This window comes from Phaseolus vulgaris, chromosome 2, assembly GCF_051622355.1.
Source record: "Phaseolus vulgaris cultivar YP4 chromosome 2, ASM5162235v1, whole genome shotgun sequence".
Taxonomy (NCBI): domain Eukaryota; kingdom Viridiplantae; phylum Streptophyta; class Magnoliopsida; order Fabales; family Fabaceae; genus Phaseolus; species Phaseolus vulgaris.
In genome coordinates, this window is record NC_143499.1 from 49,497,047 (window position 1) to 49,518,244 (window position 21,198).

The window sequence follows — 21,198 nt, forward strand, 5'->3', positions numbered from 1 at the left end:
TATTATAAAAGTAAAATAAAAAATTAATGTTGTAAGTGAAATCTGAAAAATAAATAAAAGTGAAATCATAAAACAGTTATTTTATGTATATGACATTTTATGGTCAGAACAAATAGCACAAAGAAAACCATCAATAAAGAGTGTAATAAATATAAACATAATAAATTAAAAATAAAAAATAAAAAACATTCATGTAAACATTAATATGAAAGCAGTTATCACCAACGTATCGGAAATATACGCGATGTTCTCCTTTAAGATCATAAAAATGACGTAAGTTCCCCCATGCATAGGTTATTTCAGGATTCAGCAAATCCATGTTGTACATCACAACATGGGTGTTCCCGTTATTATCTGCCAGCAGCTAGTGGTCATCAAGTTCATTTTGAAATTCAATAGCAAAAGTGCGATCCACAATACCATACTGTTATTTAAAAATCAAAATAAAAACTGTAAGCAAATCATTGAAGTTTGGAAAATCAAATATAATAACATAACCAAGAAAACACATACATCACCCTTAACACTCATTGTCCAGAACATGCCTTTGGTATCCAGTCCGACAATTTTCTTAGCAGTTGTTGTTATCATCTTCATCGTAAATGAAAGGAAGAAATCAAGAGAAGAATATGAAATATGAAAGGACTTATAACACAAACAATGAAAGAGGATTATGTGTATACAATAATCTCAGAAACCACACCTATAAATAACATATTAATATCCAATATGTGAGACTTTTGAGTTTTTCAATTTGCCACCATCCATTCTGACGTTTCATTCTAAACATTTCGAAATTAATTAATATTAATATAATATTTCATTTCATTTCATATTTTTAGATTTGTAAATATTAATATATTAAAATATTAATTAATATTATAATTGTCAGTAGTTGCCATCAATGTCTTCCTAGTAAATGAAAGGAAGAAATGAACAGAAGAATATGAAAAGACTTACCGCACAAATATTGAAATAGGATTATGGATATATAATAAATAGCATATTAATATGTAAAATGTGAGACGTTGAGCTCCCTCAATGCATTTAAAAATTAATTAATATTATAATTATATTTCATATATTTGGCATTTTTAAATTTTAATATAATAATATATATAAGTATAAGTTATATATAAAATAAACTCATAATATAATATATTAATACATTGATTAGTATTAATTTATAATATATAATATATATAATATATATATAATATATAATATATTAATATATATATATATATATATGTATATAAAGATTTATATGTAGATAATTATTGAATTATTGAATAAATATTTATATACACATAAATATAAATATATAAAAAAAACATATATATATATATATTAACAAATACATGTATAATTATTTATAAAGTATTATTACTATATTAATAATTTTTTATACTTTTTTACTATTATTACTATATCATTGGAAGAAAAATGTTATAATAATAATATGCACATATATGTTCACATATGCACCATACTCTTTAATTAGATTTTGTTTATTTTATTTAGATACTGCATAAAGGTGAATGGATATTTAACCACTAAAAAAGTTATTTATTTATGAGGGTGCATATTACAAATCATTAGAAGTAAAAATACCATAAAGAAAACAGTAAAAGAAAACTATAAAATGAAAAGAACAGTATCAAAATGTGGACTGGTGTAAGGCACTGTATTGATTCCTTCACATTAATAATGAAATGTCAATGCATTATACATGTTGAAATCTAATGCATTCACATTATACATCAAATACATGAGGCACTCTGTCAAATTATTAAATTTCAACACTCTTCAGTCCAAAACCTTAGTCTTCCAACATTCTAGTTCACCTCTACAACATTCCTGTGGCAGAACCTTTATACAATTTTTTTCCATCTTGATCATACAATTCCTTGTCCAAAAAATGAGCATTTAAACAAATTAGTAGTGAAGAAATATTTCATATTACAGACATGGTAGAGGAAAGCATAACTTACAAATGAACTGTTATTAACAATGTCCTTGTTACATTTCTCCCTGTTACGTTTATTGTATAGCTCATGTTAAGTTTCCATTTAATTATCAATATTATATCATTTTATTAATTAATTTTTCAATATTATAATTTATATTTTGTTCATAAAATCATGTTAAATTAAAATCAAAGCCAATAAATTTGTCATTATTTTTTTTTGTGATTTAATTTATGGTTTAAAAAATGCGTTCTGAAGTGTACATAGTCGTCATTTGTGGAAGTGGCGTTCTGTAGTGTACATAGTCGCCGTTTGTGGAAGTGACGTTGTGCAATGTACATGGTCGCCATTTGTGGAAGTGGCGTTCTGTAGTGTACATGGTCGTCGTTTGTGGAAGTGGCGTTCTGCAGTGTACATGGTCGCCGTTTGTGCAAGCGGCGTTCTGCAGTGTACATAGTCGCCGTTTGTGGAAGTAAAAATCGATATATTTTTTTTAGATTTTTATTTAAGTAGGAAATAAAAATATTTAGGATATGTATTTATTAATGATTTTGAAAAACTTAGAAATTTTATTAATTTTATATTTTTATTCAAGAATGACATTAAATATTTTAGGATATGGATATATTTAGAATTTTGAATCAAATTTTGGTTTAAAAATCATAAGAATTTTTATTTATTTAGGATTTTGAAAATCTTAGAAAGAAAGACAAAGTTTTTAAGAATTCAATTGTCATTAATAAAAATATATATAAATAACTTTTTTAAATTAGTAATTTATTGTATAGCTCATGTTAAGTTTCCATTTAATTATCAATATTATATCATTTTATTCATTAATTTTTCAATATTATAATTTATATTTTGTTCATAAAATCATGTGAAATGAAAATCAAAGCCAATAAATTTGTCATTATTTTTTTTTTGTTATTTAATTTATGGTTTAAAAAAAATACTATGAATTAGTTACCAAAATTTTTTACAAAGAAAATAAAGACGGTAAACATTGTAAAAGTGGCGTTGTGCAGTGTACATAGTCGCCGTTTGTGGAAGTGGCGTTCTGCACTGTACATGGTCGGCATTTGTAAGAGTGGCATTCTGCAGTGTACATGGTCGCCGTTTGTGGAAGTGGCGTTCTGCAGTGTACATGGTCGCCGTTTGTGCAAGTGGCGTTCTGCAGTGTACATAGTCCCCGTTTGTGGAAGTAAAAATGGATATATTTTTTTTAGATTTTTATTTAAGTAGAAAATAAAAATATTTAGGATTTGTATTTATTTATGATTTTGAAAAACTTAGAAATTTTATTAATTTTATATTTTTATTCAAGAATGACATTAAATATTTTAGGATATCGATATATTTAGAATTTTGAATCAAATTTTGGTTTAAAAATCATAAGAATTTTTATTTATTTAGGATTTTGAAAATCATAGAAAGAAAGACAAAGTTTTTAAGAATTCAATTGCCATTAATAAAAATATATAAATACCTTTTTTAAATTAGTAATTTATTGTATAACTCATGTTAAGTTTCCATTTAATTATCAATATTATATCATTTTATTCATTAATTTTTCAATATTATAATTTATATTTTGTTCATAAAATCATGTGAAATGAAAATCAAAGCCAATAAATTTGTCATTATTTTTTTTTTGTGACTTAATTTATGGTTTAAAAAAAATACTATGAATTAGTTACCAAAAATTTTTACGAAAAAATAAAGAAGGTAAACATTGTAAAAGTGGCGTTCTGCAGTGTACATAATCGCCGTTTGTGGAAGTGGCGTTCTGCAATGTACATTGTTGCCGTTTGTAAGAGTGGCGTTCTGCAGTGTACATGGTTGCCGTTTGTGCAAGTGGCGTTCTGCAGCGTACATAGTCCCCGTTTGTGGAAGTAAAAATGGATATATTTTTTTTAGATTTTTATTTAAGTAGGAAATAAAAATATTTAGGATTTGTATTTATTTATGATTTTGAAACACTTAGAAATTTTATTAATTTTATATTTTTATTCAAGAATGACATTAAATATTTTAGGATATCGATATATTTAGAATTTTGAATCAAATTTTGGTTTAAAAATCATAAGAATTTTTATTTATTTAGGATTTTGAAAATCTTGTAAAGAGAGACAAAGTTTTTAAGAATTCAATTGCCATTAAGAAAAATATATAAATACCTTTTTTAAATTAGTAATTTATTGTATAGCTCATGTTAAGTTTCCATTTAATTATCAATATTATATCATTTTATTCATTAATTTTTCAACATTATAATTTATATTTTGTTCCTAAAATCATGTGAAATGAAAATCAAAGCCAATAAATTTGTCATTATTTTTTTTTGTGACTTAATTTATGGTTTTAAAAAAATACTATGAATTAGTTACCAAAAATTTTTACGAAAAAATAAAGAAGGTAAACATTGTAAAAGTGGCGTTCTGCAGTGTACATAATCGCCGTTTGTGGAAGTGGCGTTCTGCAATGTACATTGTCGCCGTTTGTAAGAGTGGCGTTCTGCAGTGTACATGGTCGCCGTTTGTGGAAGTGGCGTTCTGCAGTGTACATAGTCGCCGTTTGTGGAAGTAAAAATGGATATATTTTTGTTAGATTTTTATTTAAGTAGGAAATAAAAATATTTAGGATTTGTATTTATTTATGATTTTGAAAAACTTAGAAATTTTATTAATTTTAGATATTTATTCAAGAATGACATTAAATATTTTAGGATATCGATATATTTAGAATTTTGAATCAAATTTTGGTTTAAAAATCATAAGAATTTTTATTTATTTAGGATTTTGAAAATCTTAGAAAGAAAGACAAAGTTTTTAAGAATTCAATTGCCATTAATAAAAATATATAAATACCTTTTTTAAATTAGTAATTTATTGTATAGCTCATGTTAAGTTTCCATTTAATTATCAATATTATATCATTTTATTCATTAATTTTTCAACATTATAATTTATATTTTGTTCATAAAATCATGTGAAATGAAAATCAAAGCCAATAAATTTGTCATTATTTTTTTTTGTGATTTAGTTTATGGTTTTAAAAAAATACTATGAATTAGTTACCAAAATTTTTTACGAAGAAAATGAAGAAGGTAAACATGGTAAAAGTGGCGTTCTGCAGTGTACATGGTTGCAGTTTGTGGAAGTGGCGTTCTGCAGTATACATAGTCGCCGTTTGTGGGAGTAAAAATGGATATATTTTTTTTAGATTTTTATTTAAGTAGGAAATAAAAATATTTAGGATTTGTATTTATTTATGATTTTGAAAAAACTTAGAAATTTTATTAATTTTAGATTTTTATTCAAGAATGACGTTAAATATTTTAGGATATGGATATATTTAGAATTTTGAATCAAATTTTGGTTTAAAAATCATAAGAATTTGTATTTATTTAGGATTTTGAAAATCTTAAAAAGAAAGACAAAGTTTTTAAGAATTCAATTGTCATTAATAAAAAGTTATAAATACCTTTTTTAAATTAGTAAAAAAGGTTGACGCCAGGTTGGTGTCATCGCCGTGTTAGATAACGGAAGATCAGGTGGTCTGGCATCGCCGCAAGAAGCACATCGCCGGAAAAATAAATAATTTATTTATAACTTTTGAAAAACATATAAATTTAGTTAATTTGGATTCTTATTTAAGAATGACATTAAATTTTTTGGGACATATATTTATTTAGGATTTTAAATACTCATAACTTTTATTTATTTTAAATTTTTATTTAAGTAGGAAATAAAATAATTTAATATTTTGTATTTATCCGTATATTAGTTCTCAATTTTATAGTAGTCTATTTTAATGAGAATAAAAAACAATTCCATTAAGAAAGATCTATGATAAATCTTTCAATTTTTATAGATTTTCATAACATCAATATAGAAGAGGTGAGATTAAAATTACAACATTTGCTAATAATTGCCTACAACTCTTCATGATACTAATACAACAACTTTTATGCACTCACAACAATTATGATATTATTATCAACACAAATTACAATCCATGCTACAAATTAAGATGATACAATACTTCAAATCGTGCCTGCACAGGATAAATAAAAATAAGTTAGGACAAATAAAAATAAGTTTTCAGTTATTATACTTTATACTTCAGAAAGTAGATGAAGAGAAAGAGTAGTCTAAGAAGAGAGAACAATATTCCATGATGAAGAACATCTATCACCTTAAAATACTAAAAATAAAGCTCCAAACTTTATCAAAATTCAATTCAAATTTGCTCAGATTTTGCTATGTAATTCTGATGTAAAATCTTCAGCAAAAACAGTTGCAAAAAAACTCCAAAACATTGTCAATTGAAACCCTATAAATGCAAACAAAACTGGACACGATGAGAATACTGGAAAATCCCTCGGTTTTTGCTTGCATTACCTTCTATAGGTGCTTTGTGATTCTGATGCAAAATCTTCTGCAAAAATGATATAGAATATTGGAAAACGAAACAAACAGAAAAGTAACAATATTAATACCAGTGGAGCAAAGGAAATGCAAAAAAGATGAAGAGAATAAACATCAAAAGCAAGCAACTTTGATAAGAGAACCCAACATAAGAGAACCCAAAGGTTGAGACCTTTCTTGAGAAACACGAAGAACAAAGAAGAATATAACAAACAGAAAACCAAGAACATCAAAATAACTGCAAAAATGAAAAGGAATGATAAAAGACTAACCTTTTATTCAGAAGAATGGAAGACAAAATAAGAAATGAAGGTTTTCCAGTTTATGAGAACTTATATAACCTCAAAAAGTGATTTTCAAATTCAAAAATCGCGCCATAAGAAACAACCCTAAAAGAAGATATCTGAGTTGTTGGTAAGGCAATGACCAGAGTGTGTGCAGTGGCCAAATCGGTGAAAGTTGAGGAGAGAAAGCTAAGAAGAGAAGGGTTCAGCCATCACGAAAAAGGGAAATACGTTGGTGCAGATTAAAGATGCCTTTCAATAAGGCATGTAGGCAGTTGCCCAATTGGTGAATATCAGTAAAGAGAAAAAAGGAGAGAAGGAATGAGAGAATGACTTTGAGAGAGATTAGGGTTTCAGAGAGAATGGGAAATCAGAATGAGAGAGAGAGAGAGAGAAAAAAGTGAGTTTTAAGAATTGGTACGTGGCAAGCTTTGGTTGGTCCAGGTGTCATGTGATAATTGGTGAAGCTTTGGTCAATTTTCCTCTTTGGGTAAATTTCTTTTTCAATTTTTTTTTTCCAAAAAATTGAGGTTGCGACACGTGTCAAAATAGACCTATTTGTGCTCCCTCAATTGTTATATATATAGATAGATACATGAAAGTCGTGTTGATAATCAAAGGTTGCTTCATCTTAACTAATAACATGTAAATGTCATTTGAATGGTTAAAAAGGAATTCACCAGTGTAACACAAAATGAATGGATTGCTTGGTTATGTGTCAACTGTTGTACTTTTTTTGAGTTGCTTGAAAATAATTAAAATTTGTTTTCATCTAGATCTGGGTTTTTTCCTATGATAAAATCTCGATTTATTTCTGTGCAGAACTTTCTTGTGGACATAAAAGGACCAGCTATAGCATTTTTACCGGTGCTTGCATTTGAAGGAGGAACTAGAAGAAATATACCTAGGTTTGAGGTGTGTATAAATTATTTTTGATGTAGATGTAAAATAATGCAATACTTTGTTTTTAGTTTCAATGTTACTCTTTATCTGCAGGTTGGAAACACATCTTGATGAAATATAGAAACATTTTTATTCATAATATATATAAGGATTACACATTCATAATTATTTCTTTCTGTCGTAGCATTGTCTACCTCAAATCACTGCAACTTTCTGCAATTTGGTATTTGCATATCACGATGGTTATTGAGAAATTTAGGAGTTTGCTGTTGTGTACCAGAAGTAAAATAGAAGGTTCATTTTTTGGTCATCATCAATTATTAATGTAAATAGATATAGGTGAAGGAGATCAGTATTATGCATTGTACCATGGACCATTAGAAGACTAGGGTCACCAATTGGAGGCATTGGTAACTTTGGCTAGTAAAACTAAAACCAAAGTCCATTTTTACAAAGCCTTGGTCTTGATGCTGGATTTTACACTTTTAAGTCACTTAACTAGTGTGCTTTAAAAATTGTGGGGTGTGATCATGTCTTCTTTATAAATTTTAACTCCATTCATCATAAATTGGTTGTATCTCGGGGCCAAAGTTGCATTTTATATTTATTTATACTTTCATATGTATCTGTTTCTATGTATCTGTTTTGTCTGATCTTGTGGAAATCTAATTCACCTTATAGCTGTACTTTTTCCTCCATTTTAATAATATTAAGTTTTCATTTTCTATGCATAATCTTGGGTAATTTTCTTTTTATATCAATGCTTGAAGTGTCAAATTGTTACAAGCTGGATTATTCTTAGCTATGGAGCTTTAATTAAAGTTTTCATCCTTGATCAGCCTCAATATCCTTGTTTTGAAAAAGAAAATGAATAGTTGAATATTTTGGCATATTTCTTCTCTCTCTATATCTCATCCTTGTCCAAGATACTTTTTCCCATTTGTCAGCACCCATATGCCTTTATAGGTTAAAAGATTTCATAGTTATAATTTTTAAACTAAAATTCTCACCCTTCTATAGATAAGATTGCTCAGACGATTGAGACATTATCATTTAAGAAAGAAAAGAGTGCATTCTGGATGCTCGAAAGGGAGTGTTTCCTAGAAAAAAAATGTGATTTCAGGGTGTCCAGGCTCAGGTAGCAATGGTAGGAGTTCCACATTGAAATGGATGAACTACTTGATTTAGTACTTTGGGACTCTCTCACCTAATGGACTAGTATTTTGGGTTAGGTTCTCTCCCCTTAATGCTTAAGTCCTAAAAAACAGTTTTTCTGTTTCTATTTATCTTTTAGGGTGTGATTAGTGTAACATCCTAAATTTTACCTATATATATATAATGAAATAAAAGTAAAACTAGTAATATCTAATTACGAATAATATATTTACTACTTTCTCATATGTGTATCTCAAAAGAAATATCTCTCTTCATAGGGATTTAATATATACATCAAAAGTTTTAACAACAAAACAAAGCATTCAAATAAAACTATCTCATTCTCCAGTTGCTCATTAAGGAGCTCTATTACCTGCAATCTCATCTGCTCCCGTGTAAAACACGATCATCACAGATAAAGAAACAAACACAAACAAATAACAGGTTAAGCTATCTATATAAAAAGTTTTGATATAATTCAAATTTTAAATTAATAAGCATAATTCATCAATTTTCATACGATTTCTCAAACCATCAAGTGTCTATTACATTCATAAAATTCATATTTCATATGTCGGACTTCTACTCACATAGACTCTTGACTCTACTTCCGGAAGACTCGTGCGTTACTTAGACTCAGAGATATGCACCTGTCATACTATCTCACTGTGAAATCCACACAGTTATGCGCATAAAGAATCTCAATATCATATCTCTCCTAGTATGACATGTCAAGTTAGTTATCTTTTAAACAACTTACCCATTCATATGAATCTCCTTCGACTCTCACCACCTGAATAACATCAAGTTTTACTATCCAAAAAGAGAGACAATAAAAGGAGAATGAAATAAAATTATCTTCCAACTACAACTATATCCAACAGTATTTAATAAAAAGGATGAGGAAGTCACAACATGAAAATTAAAGTTTGATCACTCATCTCAAAAACAGCAGAATTCAGATTACAATCAACATAGCTCTCAAAATAATCAACTCATAATTTACTTTAAAAATTGTCACAGACAATTTTAGTTCATAAACTGAATCATCAAGAAATATTCAAAATATATGCTCTTTAAGTCAATCATCATCTGAAATCACACAACCACTTCTCATCAAAGTAATTCAACAAAATATTCAAAAAGAACCGTTCAACTCATTTATATTATCCTTCAAACACTTACAATTTTCAATCACAAACAGTTTCAACAAATTATTCACCTTAAAATCAATATAAAAGATTCAAAATCAACCATTTCAGTCAATATATTACTTTACTCTTCAAAAGAGACAATCCTGCAAGCAAAAACAACTGAAATTGGTGGCCACGTCACCTCCAAATCTAGAATCTTCTAACCTAGGGTTTCATTGAAAATAATAAGACTAGCTTAACTTTACCTGATGCTCACTAAGAGCTCCAAATCTACTAAAAACCTAATCGTCAAACTGATGAGAAGAGATCAGAATCTTTAAGTGAAAGGAGAGAAAGAAAAAGGAAACTTTTAGAGAGATGGTGGTTTTTCTTAAATGAAACTGAATAGCTGATTTTTCTATTTATATGTCCTTTTTCATTTTAATAATAAAATATTCAGGTATCATTTAAAATATATGACTTCTACTCTAAGGTTATTTTCTAGATCCTTACAATTAGGACCATGAAGCAGTGGGTGTTTTTTCCATTAATGAACTTTGCCACTGCCACAGATCACCTTGGTTAACCTAATTAAGTCTTCTGAAGTGTATTTTGTAATTAATTCTTGTAAAACATGAAGTGTAAAATTCATGTACATTTTTCTTTTCCTCTTTTGATTTGGATGTCAAACTAGCAACTTGACTTTGTTCTCATCTGGGCGTTAAGCCATGTTTTGTCTGGTTGGTCTATCACATTTATGTAGGTTGTAATCTATTTTGCCTAATGCATCAGTTGCAGATAGGTACTTTATTTTTTCTCAAGGAGGTTTGGCAGTGTTATTTTATTTTTTCTGTTCATGCATAACATTAACAATAGATTGTGTTTGTAGGCTTCTAAGCTCACCTACGTGTCCCGTTCTTGATGCTTTAGGGAAGAAAATTTCCTTTGAGATTGCAAAAGGACTCAGGAGAATTTAGAAGTTCTGAGATATTTATGATAAGAATTCAAGTTCTTTGTTACTAGCAGTTTAATGGTTATATCATTTTTGTTCTCTAGAAAATATCTTATACAAAATTGGTACTTAGATTTGGTATTTATATTGTTCATATGTAGAAATCTAATACTATAGCAAATTTTATCTAATTTAGAAGCAATTATATTCTACTCTTTGGAATATGTTCTGGCCTGCTTTTATGATTGTAATTATAAAATTTAGTCTTTGAAATTATAAATTTAATAGAGGAGATTACCAAACATCCATACTAATTAAACTTTTATATTATAAATTTTTTCAGTTTTATATTGAAAACATATCCCTTTAGTATAAGACTTAAAGGAGATGTCTTTTGGTATAAAAACTGAAATAAAAAATCTTTTAACTATATGGGTCAAATGGATGATTAAACTTATAAATGTACAATTAAACTTATAAATTGTAATAAACGATACTTTAATTTTAAACTCTATTGAACTTTTTTTAATGTTCTCGCTTTTCTTTTAAATGCATTTCACTTGTGTTTTTGTATTCAGGCTGATTTTAACTTTATTCTCAAATATACAAAATAATTTTTGGTAATTATCTTGTGTCGATCTTGACTTGTAGTATCAATGTGAAATATGTAATAATTACTTTTCTATGATTCAGAGGGAAAATTATTCCAACTAGACTTTTACAAATATATTTCAAGTGGTAATATGATTTTAAAAAAAATAGGATTCGCCACAAAAAAAAGTTACTGTTCCTAATTGACATGGTGCTGTCAAAATTATTTAATTACAATTTAGATCTTCACTCTACATATAATTAATTAATTACCAATTATTTAAAAGACTAGTAAATTATAATTTTAATCTCTCTACAACTTTCTAAATTTAGTTATGATTCTCTCAAAAAAATTTCCCTTAAATATTAATTATAATTACCTTTAGACAGAAACATTTCTAATTTAAACAAGCAAAAATAAGAAAAAAAAATAGATTACAAAAACTAAATTTGAATTTTTTTATATAACTCCAAATATATTTTATCCATAAATAAATTCTATTAATATTTCATTTCTGTTTAAATAGTTTATTCATATTTGTAATATTATTTTCAAAAAACAATAATTGTTTTTTGAATAAAGGTTTACAAATTCTATAATAATGTAAATGAGAAGAGGAGTGAGGGTAAAAATATGAGAACCTATGTGAGGGAATCTTGTGACAATTTAGCTGGTGTTCAACTTGTGAGAAGTCTTTCAACTTGGTTTTCAAGTTTTATATTCAATTTCTGTTCCTTCAAATGTTTCTGATTTTACAGCTCCTCAGGATTTTACAGCTCCATGCACAAACCTAATACAATGATATGATATTCAATCAGCATTAATTAGCATAAACAGGTACCTTGTTGTAAAACTGGGAATATGAGATTCCATAGGATGGAGAAAAGTATGAAGAGGAATTACCAATCACCATTTACCAATCATAATGCCTTCACTACAAATGCAACCCAAATATGCTAAAGAAGTTAATGAAACTATATATGAAGAGTTTCAAGAAGATGCAACTCTGGGACAACAGAGCAACCCATCTCATGCTGAACACAAACATCAAACTACATCTAACAATAATTCAGAAATCTTAATCAACAATTGAGCGAACCCACTCCTAAAATGCCATTGAGAATGTAAATAAAACAAAATACATTAAAAACGAGAAATTCTTAATAAAAATTCAACGTGTTGAACCTTGTAATTTAGAAGTATTAACGAGAAGCCAGTTTAGATCCTCACCAATGAAAGACTATTTTACAGGTTAGCTTCCACTGGATTCTTCAATGTGAACAGCACCACCATATTTATCATCTTTCTTTTTGGAATAAAGAGGGCATATGCCGCATTCTTTTATTGTCACAACTGACCACCCAAAGTCATAAAGAGGACTGATCTCAAAAGTGAAGCTGCGAGCATCACACAGCCTAGGGCTTAGGGATTCTAAGTTAAATTTCCAGACGAATGTGTGATCTTTATCAACAAAACTGTATTCACCATTCCATTTGAAATGTCTGTTTAACCTATCATTATTTGGAATGATATGTGTGCCATCATCATCAGATTCAAATTTTAGGCTGTAACCAAAAGAACCATATCTACCTTTAACAGAATTCGTATCTAACACTCCAAAAACCACACACAAAGCGAAACCAGTGAGCCTATCATCGCTGCAGAAACTTAAATCTTCATTTATAGTCACTGAATGTCCCTTCCCACGAAAATGGAACCAACCAGGAACTGTACTCCCTGGAAAACAGAAGAACACAGACCTATATCTATCGTCGGTCATCCTAAGCCTTGCATCCTCCTCAATGTTAGCACGACCACCTGAATCCAGTTGTTGAGCATTGGTGAAACGAAATTTGAAGACACCCTCTTTGGAATTTGACAAGTTTTGAACAAGAGAATTTGGCATCACTCTTCTAATGGATGGGCAATCCAATGCCACGAGTTGTTTTAGAAATGGTGGAATCTGTGGGATGCATTCAAGCTTTTTGCAGTCGCTTAAATCAAGCGATTTCAAGCTTGAAAGATGAGCAATGCTCTCAGGAAGGTTCACGATTCCGCTATCACGCAGTGACAGTTTCACTAATGACGTCAAGCGACCGATGTGTCTTGGGATTTTTGTTAATTTGGCACACCCCGAACAATCAAGTTTAGAGAGTAGCTTCAGACTAACAATGGAGTTTGGAAGTGACTCGAGATCAGTGCATTTGCGGAGCTCCAGGGATCGAAGATTAACGAAATTGGCAAATGAGGAAGGCAGTACTTTAACAGCCGTATATGATAAGTCAATGCGAGCAAAAGTAGGAGCCCGCTCCGTGATATCTGGGAAGGTACTCAGGCTTGAGCAACCACACAAATCAAGCTTGCTCAATTTCAAATTGAAAATGCTGCTTGGAAAAGTCTGAAGTGAATTACAGCGGGTGAGGTGTAACTTGCATAGTCTGGTGAGGCTTCCAATGGAAGATGGAATAATCTGAAGATTGAAGCAACTGCGCAAACTCAGTTCTTCAAGCCCTATCAAACGGCACAAGGATGAAGGTAGTGCCTGTATGGCTGTGGCGTCTAAGATGAGCACCGCTAGATCTTCCAACGTGTCCTGAATCTCGGGTAAATTTTCCAATTTTGAGCAACCACGGAGAGAAAGTTGATTTATGAATTTCATATCAGAAAGGTCAATTGGAAAGATTGTAAGAGAAGAACAGTGAGAGAGATCTATGTGAGAGAGCTTCTTGCCACTAAATTGTAAGGGCACACCTTCGTAGTCTTCTGAGTCTTCTGAGTCTTCTGAGTCTGTAGCATTATTAGCATTTATCTCTTTCATCATATCCGGTTCCTGACGCTCCAGTATGACACGAGGGAGAAATTTATCTTGATGTTCACTCAATGAAAACATATTAAGCTTCCCACAATGGAAAAGACTAATCCGTCCTGGTGATGTGGATAAAATGTTGCTCGGAATATTTACACTTTCGAGATCAAAACAAAAATCTAAACATAAATAACTGAGCTTGCTGAGGAATATCGAAGAGTGAACTTCAATCAACTTTGAACAAGCACTCAGCTTTATTTCTTCAATATTTGGTGACCCAGAAAGGTCTGGTATTCTAGTAAGTTTCCGAGAAACACTCAGGTCGAGCCTTTTCAAGTTGGGTAAAATCTGCCAGAAATAGTAAATGAATGAGGTAACAAATAAAAACTACTTTATCTATTTTTCTTCCTATTTAAACTATTAGCTACTATCTATTGAGTTTATATTTTACATTACTTAAAAACCACTGTTAAAAAAACCACACTGTGGACTAACAAAACTCTGCCTATAAATTTTATAGTTATTATAAAAAATCACAAAATTTAACGTCTTTTTGTTCCCTACCTAAAATTACATCCTAATCATTTGAACCTAAACTTAGTATGTATTCAAAAACTTATGATAGTAATTTATAATCGATCACAATGTCAAAATACTTTATATTATACATGTATCAACTCACAAAATAAATGGTGTTGTCTCAGATTTAAAATTAAACCTTAGTTAAAAAGTCCATCTTTCCATAATTTATTTTATTAAATACATAATTTTTAATTTATTGTATATTATATTCAAGTTTATGTTATGATAAAAAAAGTATCTAAGACATTTTTAATTAAATAATATAAAATAAACAACATGAACTCAATTAAATAATATAAATTTTTTTGAATACTCGATGGAATAAAAAAATTAATAAAACCCTCAATTTGAAAATAACCAAATTTATAAGATACTTAAAACTTAATTAAACCTACAAATTTTCATTATATGGAATTAAATATTGTAAAGATTTACCACATAAGTTTCATAAGTAGAATGTTTAAACATAAAATTCTTCACGTTGGGAGTTTCTTTCCTCTATCTTATAAGTTTTCGTTGTTTCTTTAATATTTTTTATATGGCTTCTGTCAATGTAATTTTTTTTTTGGTTTTAAAATATTATTAAAGATAAAATATGAAGACAGGGTAATTAAATTAAATATAATTTTTATTTTTCAGAAATGATGAAAATTATAATTAAATTAACTAAATTATATAAAATTCCATTTTATTTACATAACTCATTTTCATATTAAAAAACTATATAAGATCTTCCAAAGTAGATATAATACATTCACGGGCCATTAGATGATATGCCTAAAAAAATATGCAAACTATTAAATTTATAATTATCTTTAATTAGAAACATGCTGAGTATGACTCAAATAAAAGAAATTTCAAATCGAATAATGTGGAGAAGGCACAAAGGAATTGCAAATGAAAACTTGTATATGTATAATACAGAAAACATGCTTGTATAATTTATTTTTATCTTTGAAAGTTTAGAACACAAAGGAACATAGATAGCTTGAAAAACCTGATCTCCTTCCCAGAGGTGTTCAAGATGGCAGAATGGCATTTCGAGGGTCACTAGATTTTGTGGGCAAAAGTTTGGAGGCCAAAATCTTTGAGGGAAATGTGTCCAATAAAGAATCTTTAGAGTGTCTGGCATATCCACAAGAGGTGATTCAAAAGACACTTTTAATTCCAATCCCCACGTGTAGAGCCTAAGCATCCTAAGATTGTTCATCTTTTCGAAACTTTGTGCATGTACTACAACTTCTTTTACTTTGAAAGTAGATAGTGATATACACTCTATTGAAGTAGATAGTGATATACACTCTATTGCATCTGACCCCTGAAAGTAAATCAATGTAATTAGAAAAAAAAAAGCATGAAATGCTGCATTTCAGGATGTTTAATGACAGTTCAGTAGTTTGCTATTTTTCACAAAGTAACAACAGAATATACCTTGTTCTTTCTTAAAACCTCACAAATTTCCTCAACATTAAACAATCGGCTGCGTTTTCCAGGATGCTGAGGACACTCTTTACGAACAATTTCTTTACCCATTTCTTGTATTAGATCGTGCATCACAATTCTACCATGAAAGACAGATATTAAGCCCCTATCTTTGAGAATATCCATTCCAATCTTAGAAGAGAAACCACAGTCATCAAGTGTTTCTGCTACCACAATCTCATTGTGACCTATATAAAAGCAAGCTATGTCAAGAAATATATTCTTCTCCTCCTCCTCGAGCCCATCATAACTTAATTTTAATACATTGAAAATACCAAGATGTTGGCCCTTTTCCAACTTTTGCAACTGACTCTCCCATGCTTCTCTTGTTCTTCCATAAAGCAATGACCCCAAAATCTGGAGAGCTAACGGAATCCCTTCTGCATATGTCAACACCTTTTTTGACAGTTCCCTGTAACCAATTTCTTCTGAAGATTTTTGTTTAAAAGCATGTAAACTAAAAAGCTTCTGAGAATCATTAAAATTCAACTCCTTAACTTCGTAGATATCATCAGCTCTAGCATTCTTAAGCACTTGTCTGTCTCTACTGGTGATAATGATTCTACTGCCCTGCCCAAAACTATCACTCCCTCTTATTAATTTTTGAAGTTGAGCTGAATCGGTAACATCATCAAGAATGAGGAGAACCTTTGTCCGTTTGAGCTCAGACAGATATTTTGTTCTGATACTGTCTATTCCATCTCTTTGTATTTTTTCTTGAACGTCTAAAACAAGGCTGCTGGAATCAAACTGCAATTCCAATTTGTGATATATTTGATCACAAATTGTAGTTTTTCCTATTCCTCCCATGCCACAAATGCCTATGATCCGAACATCCGGTGAGTCAAGATGCAACAAGGACTGAATTCCTTCAATATTTTTTTCAATGCCGATGATTCCTTGATCATAACTGGTGGAATAACGATTCAATTTTCTCAAAATATCTCCCACAATTCCTTCAACAAGTGTGTGTTCTGACCTGGCAGATGATTTAGAAAATAAAGTATAAGTATTCATGCACAAAAGCTAAAACAAAACTAAAGAAAAATTCAGAGTCAAGAAGAGTGAACATCATTGAATAGATTCACATATTGATTGTAGTTTCGAGTTCTGGATAAAATAAATAAATTAAAAAGTTGAAGGTAAGTATAGGACGTTATCTTCGTATATTAGTGTGGTTGGTTTAGAAATTGCAAATCAAGATCGCAGAAATTCTACAGTAATCGGTAGTGACTTCTGATACTAGGAAGCAGCCTTGTAGGTACAAAGTTAAGCTATAACATGTGATATGGTTCAGATCCATCCATGACCAACTAAGAGAAATGAAAAACGAAACACTTGATTTATGGTGAGATGAACACAATTTTAGTAAATGAAAAGAGATCCTGATTATCTAATAAATATAATGACCTGGTGACTTTTGAATCCCAGCCTGAAAGTCCAGCAGCTTCGGTGAGAGCATCCTTCCATCCTTGCACTTTGTCGTGCTTAAACCGCTGCTCATGCTCATCGAATGCTTCTTTGTATCTTTCTTCCTGCTTCCTAATAGTTGATGGATCCACCTTGTAGAAAACAGGTATGACATCCCTTCCATATCTCTTCTTGCAATCAAGTATCTTAGTGAGTTCATTCAAGCACCAAGTGGAAGATGCATAGTTTTGGGAGAAAACGACGATATAAATCTTCGATTCTTCTATTGCAGAGAGCAGTGCAGATGAAATTTCTTCGCCCCGGGGTAGTGTCTCATCAATATATGCTTCTATGTTCTTCCTTTGCAGTGCTGGATGAAGGTGGCTAATGAAGTTGTCACGTGTGTCTTCCCCTCTGAAGCTGAGAAACACATCATGCTTGGTTAGAGAAGCAGACATGGCCAATGATGAAGGGTTTCAATTTTCTCTGCAACTCTCAGATCCCTTTGTTTGTAAGCAACTTGCATATATTCTATTTCTATCACAAATCAACTTTTGGAAAAGCCTTCAATTTTCTCAAAATATGCTTCACAGCTGTGTTCTGTCAGATACGTAGTCATCAGAAAAAGAACATTGAGTCAATGGAAGAGTCAAGAATTCGCAGAATATTAACGTGCCTAGCTTTATACCATTCTTACGCATTGGTAAAGATTCTTCAATATCTTTACTCAATTTGTTTCTTCAATACCTTTTACATATAAAGAATCGGATTTGTTTAATATATTTTAGAAAATAACCACTAAACAGAAAACTAGGTTAATATGACTAAATGAATAAAGATAGTACTCATAAAAAATATTTTAGATTACAAGTGGTATAACTAAAATAAAATATTTTATTTTTAAAATAAAAGTTATAAATAAATAAAAAAATATAATTGTTTAGTTTTCGGTGTAAAACAATATTCATTTTTATAAAAAAAAATCTTTTCTCTTTTATTTTATTTTTATATTTCTAATTAGAGTATTCTTGAGTTTGACAATAGAATCCTTCCTTTGGACTTTTGGAAATAAACAAAGATGGACTAATTAGCAACTAAGATTTTAGATACCAATTATTTAGTTTCTAAATTTAGTCTCTAAAACCTTGGTTGCTAATTAGATACCAATTTAGAAACTATTTAACAATAATAGAAAATAATAGAAACTAATTTAGAAACCAAATTTCTTTTTAGTTTCTAAAATGGTCTCTAATTTAGTTACTATTGCAACTAATTGTTTTGGTTTCTAGAAATTGGTTTCTATTTCATGATTTTCTTGTAGTGTATACTGAAGGTGTGCACCCCTATGAAATGTTTTTATCTCTAGTTGATGTGAGATCTTCAATAATTATATAAATTGATTGTTATATGCAGTGTGAAATTTAACCTTGATTTTTACTTGAAAAAATGGATTTTAATATGAGGTATACATGCTCTCATACTTAAATTCACTCAGCAGAATTTCCACGTATCAATATAATTTGAATATGCATAGTTTGGGGTGCTCTCCACCTCAAATCCGCTCAATGTTTTTTGCTGCATTTAAGCGAAATTACATGCAGATTTTGGAGTACATTCAGGCTTAAAATTTCTCAAAGAACTTTCCCTATGGTAAGCAAATTTAAGCTACAATTGTTTTGGTGTTCTTTGCCTCAAATTCGTTCAGCGAAGATTTCTCTGGGCTTAAGCCCCAACTTCATGGGCTCGAGCCATTTTGACAACATTTGTCATCTTTGCTTAGATATCTTTTGGTTTGTTTTCTATAGGTCATGAAATTGAATTAAATCTTTTTGAAATTTATCATTTTGTAAATTGTAAGTGATTACAACTTTCTAATGTCAATTTAACCAATTCACGCAACATGTGTTTAAAATAAGTAAATCTAATATTTATAAAAAAAATATAAAACAAATACTCATTATATATTCAATTGATATGTAAAATTTTAAATATTATGTGATTATTGTTGATATTTTGTAACGGTTTTAAAAATATAAACTTCTATATGATTGAATGATATATTGATGAGTGGGATGAAATTGAATCATGTGGAATATTATCGATACATAGTAATTTCAAGTAAGGAAATACTTTGTTAAGGATAGTTAGGATGTGTCTTGATTAGTAATACATTTAGAATAAGATATCTGACTCTATTCACATATTAAGTTGGTGGCAGTCAAATGAGATTTATATGATTTGGTCTACAATATAAAAAATCGTAGTCTAACATGCCATATTAATTAACCTTGTCATATGAGGAGATTCTATTATGATATTCTTATTCGCATAGATGTGTGAATTTCACAACGGGATATTATAACATGTGCAATTCTTTTAGTCTAAATCAATGTACGATTTTTTCAGAAGTAGAGTCAAGTGTACGTGTGGATCTAATTTGATTTTTGACATGAGTAATATAGAACACGAGTCATTTAAAGACACTTAATTGTTTAATATATTTAGAATGAATGAAATGTGATTATTCATATGATTATGATTGAATGATTCAAATATAAATTTTAAAAATCAGTAACTTAGCCTAATTTCTTGTTAGTATCGTTTTTTTTTAGATTTGTTATGATCGTGAGTTACATGTGAACATATGATGTTGTATGTTATAGGCCTCAAAATTGAAAATGAGAGAGTTTTTTCTTTTAATTCTTTTGATGTTTTATTTTGATGTATATATTTGAAAATCGATGTATGAATGGATAATGATTTATGATATAATAATATATGACATAGTAAATTAAAATTTAATAAGGTAGTTAAGGATGTTATAATTTTTCTTTTAATTTATTTTATTTCACTGTATATTTAGGTGTATTACGTAAAATGTATAGTTAAAAAGAATAATGTTATTTTGAAATTTAAGCTTTTGTTAAAATTATACCATTTGAAAAGGAACACAGAACAATCTTGACAATTATACTGACTTAGTACTTATTTTAATTTATTATATTCATGAGTATTATTTTTTTCTTAAACATAAATATTGGATAAAAAATATAAATAACATTTATTTATTTCAAATTTAAAAATCTTTAAAATAAATATAAATAATATTTTTAATCAAGATGTGTTTTTTAACAATTTTTTTTAATTTAAAAATAATTAATTCGGACGATGATTAAAGAAATATTAACAAATTATTTCTGCGATTATAATAAACCTTCAATAATTTTTGCACTTTCTAGCATATAGAATATGGATCCTTTTGTGATTTTTCTTTTCTAAAGTACAATTGATATTTTAAATGTTTTTCTATTTAATTTTCCTTTCTTAATGCACATAAAAATTTCAGTGCACAATTATTACTCACCTTAATTCAAAATGGAAATTAAAATTCAAGAACCCTACTTATATATTAATATTCAACGATTTAAAATATTAGTATGCAAATTAATCTTTCTTAATAATATTTGTAACAATTTTTAATAATTCAATGTGAAAT

At 29.0% G+C, this 21,198-nt stretch overlaps 1 protein-coding gene across 2 annotated transcripts; it reads right to left on the bottom strand.

Moving 5' to 3' along the window:
- Positions 1-8,990: 8,990 nt before the first annotated feature.
- Positions 8,991-18,358, bottom strand: LOC137809551 (TMV resistance protein N). 2 transcript variants are annotated; one of them, XR_016518948.1, is made up of 6 exons: positions 17,703-18,358; positions 16,242-17,271; positions 15,808-16,128; positions 12,653-14,576; positions 12,064-12,212; positions 8,991-9,130 (listed from the first exon to the last, which is right to left on the bottom strand). XR_016518948.1 is itself a non-coding variant. In XM_090299279.1 (5 exons), exons 1-4 carry the CDS (start codon positions 18,158-18,160, stop codon positions 12,675-12,677), a joined length of 3,711 nt encoding a protein of 1,236 aa, XP_090155405.1. In that variant the 5' UTR covers positions 18,161-18,358; the 3' UTR covers positions 11,903-12,212; positions 12,653-12,674. The 2 variants fall into 2 exon arrangements, 1 of the variants encoding a protein (XP_090155405.1); XM_090299279.1 differs by lacking the exon at positions 8,991-9,130 and having other exon boundaries at positions 11,903-12,212.
- Between the last annotated feature and the right edge of the window lie 2,840 nt (positions 18,359-21,198).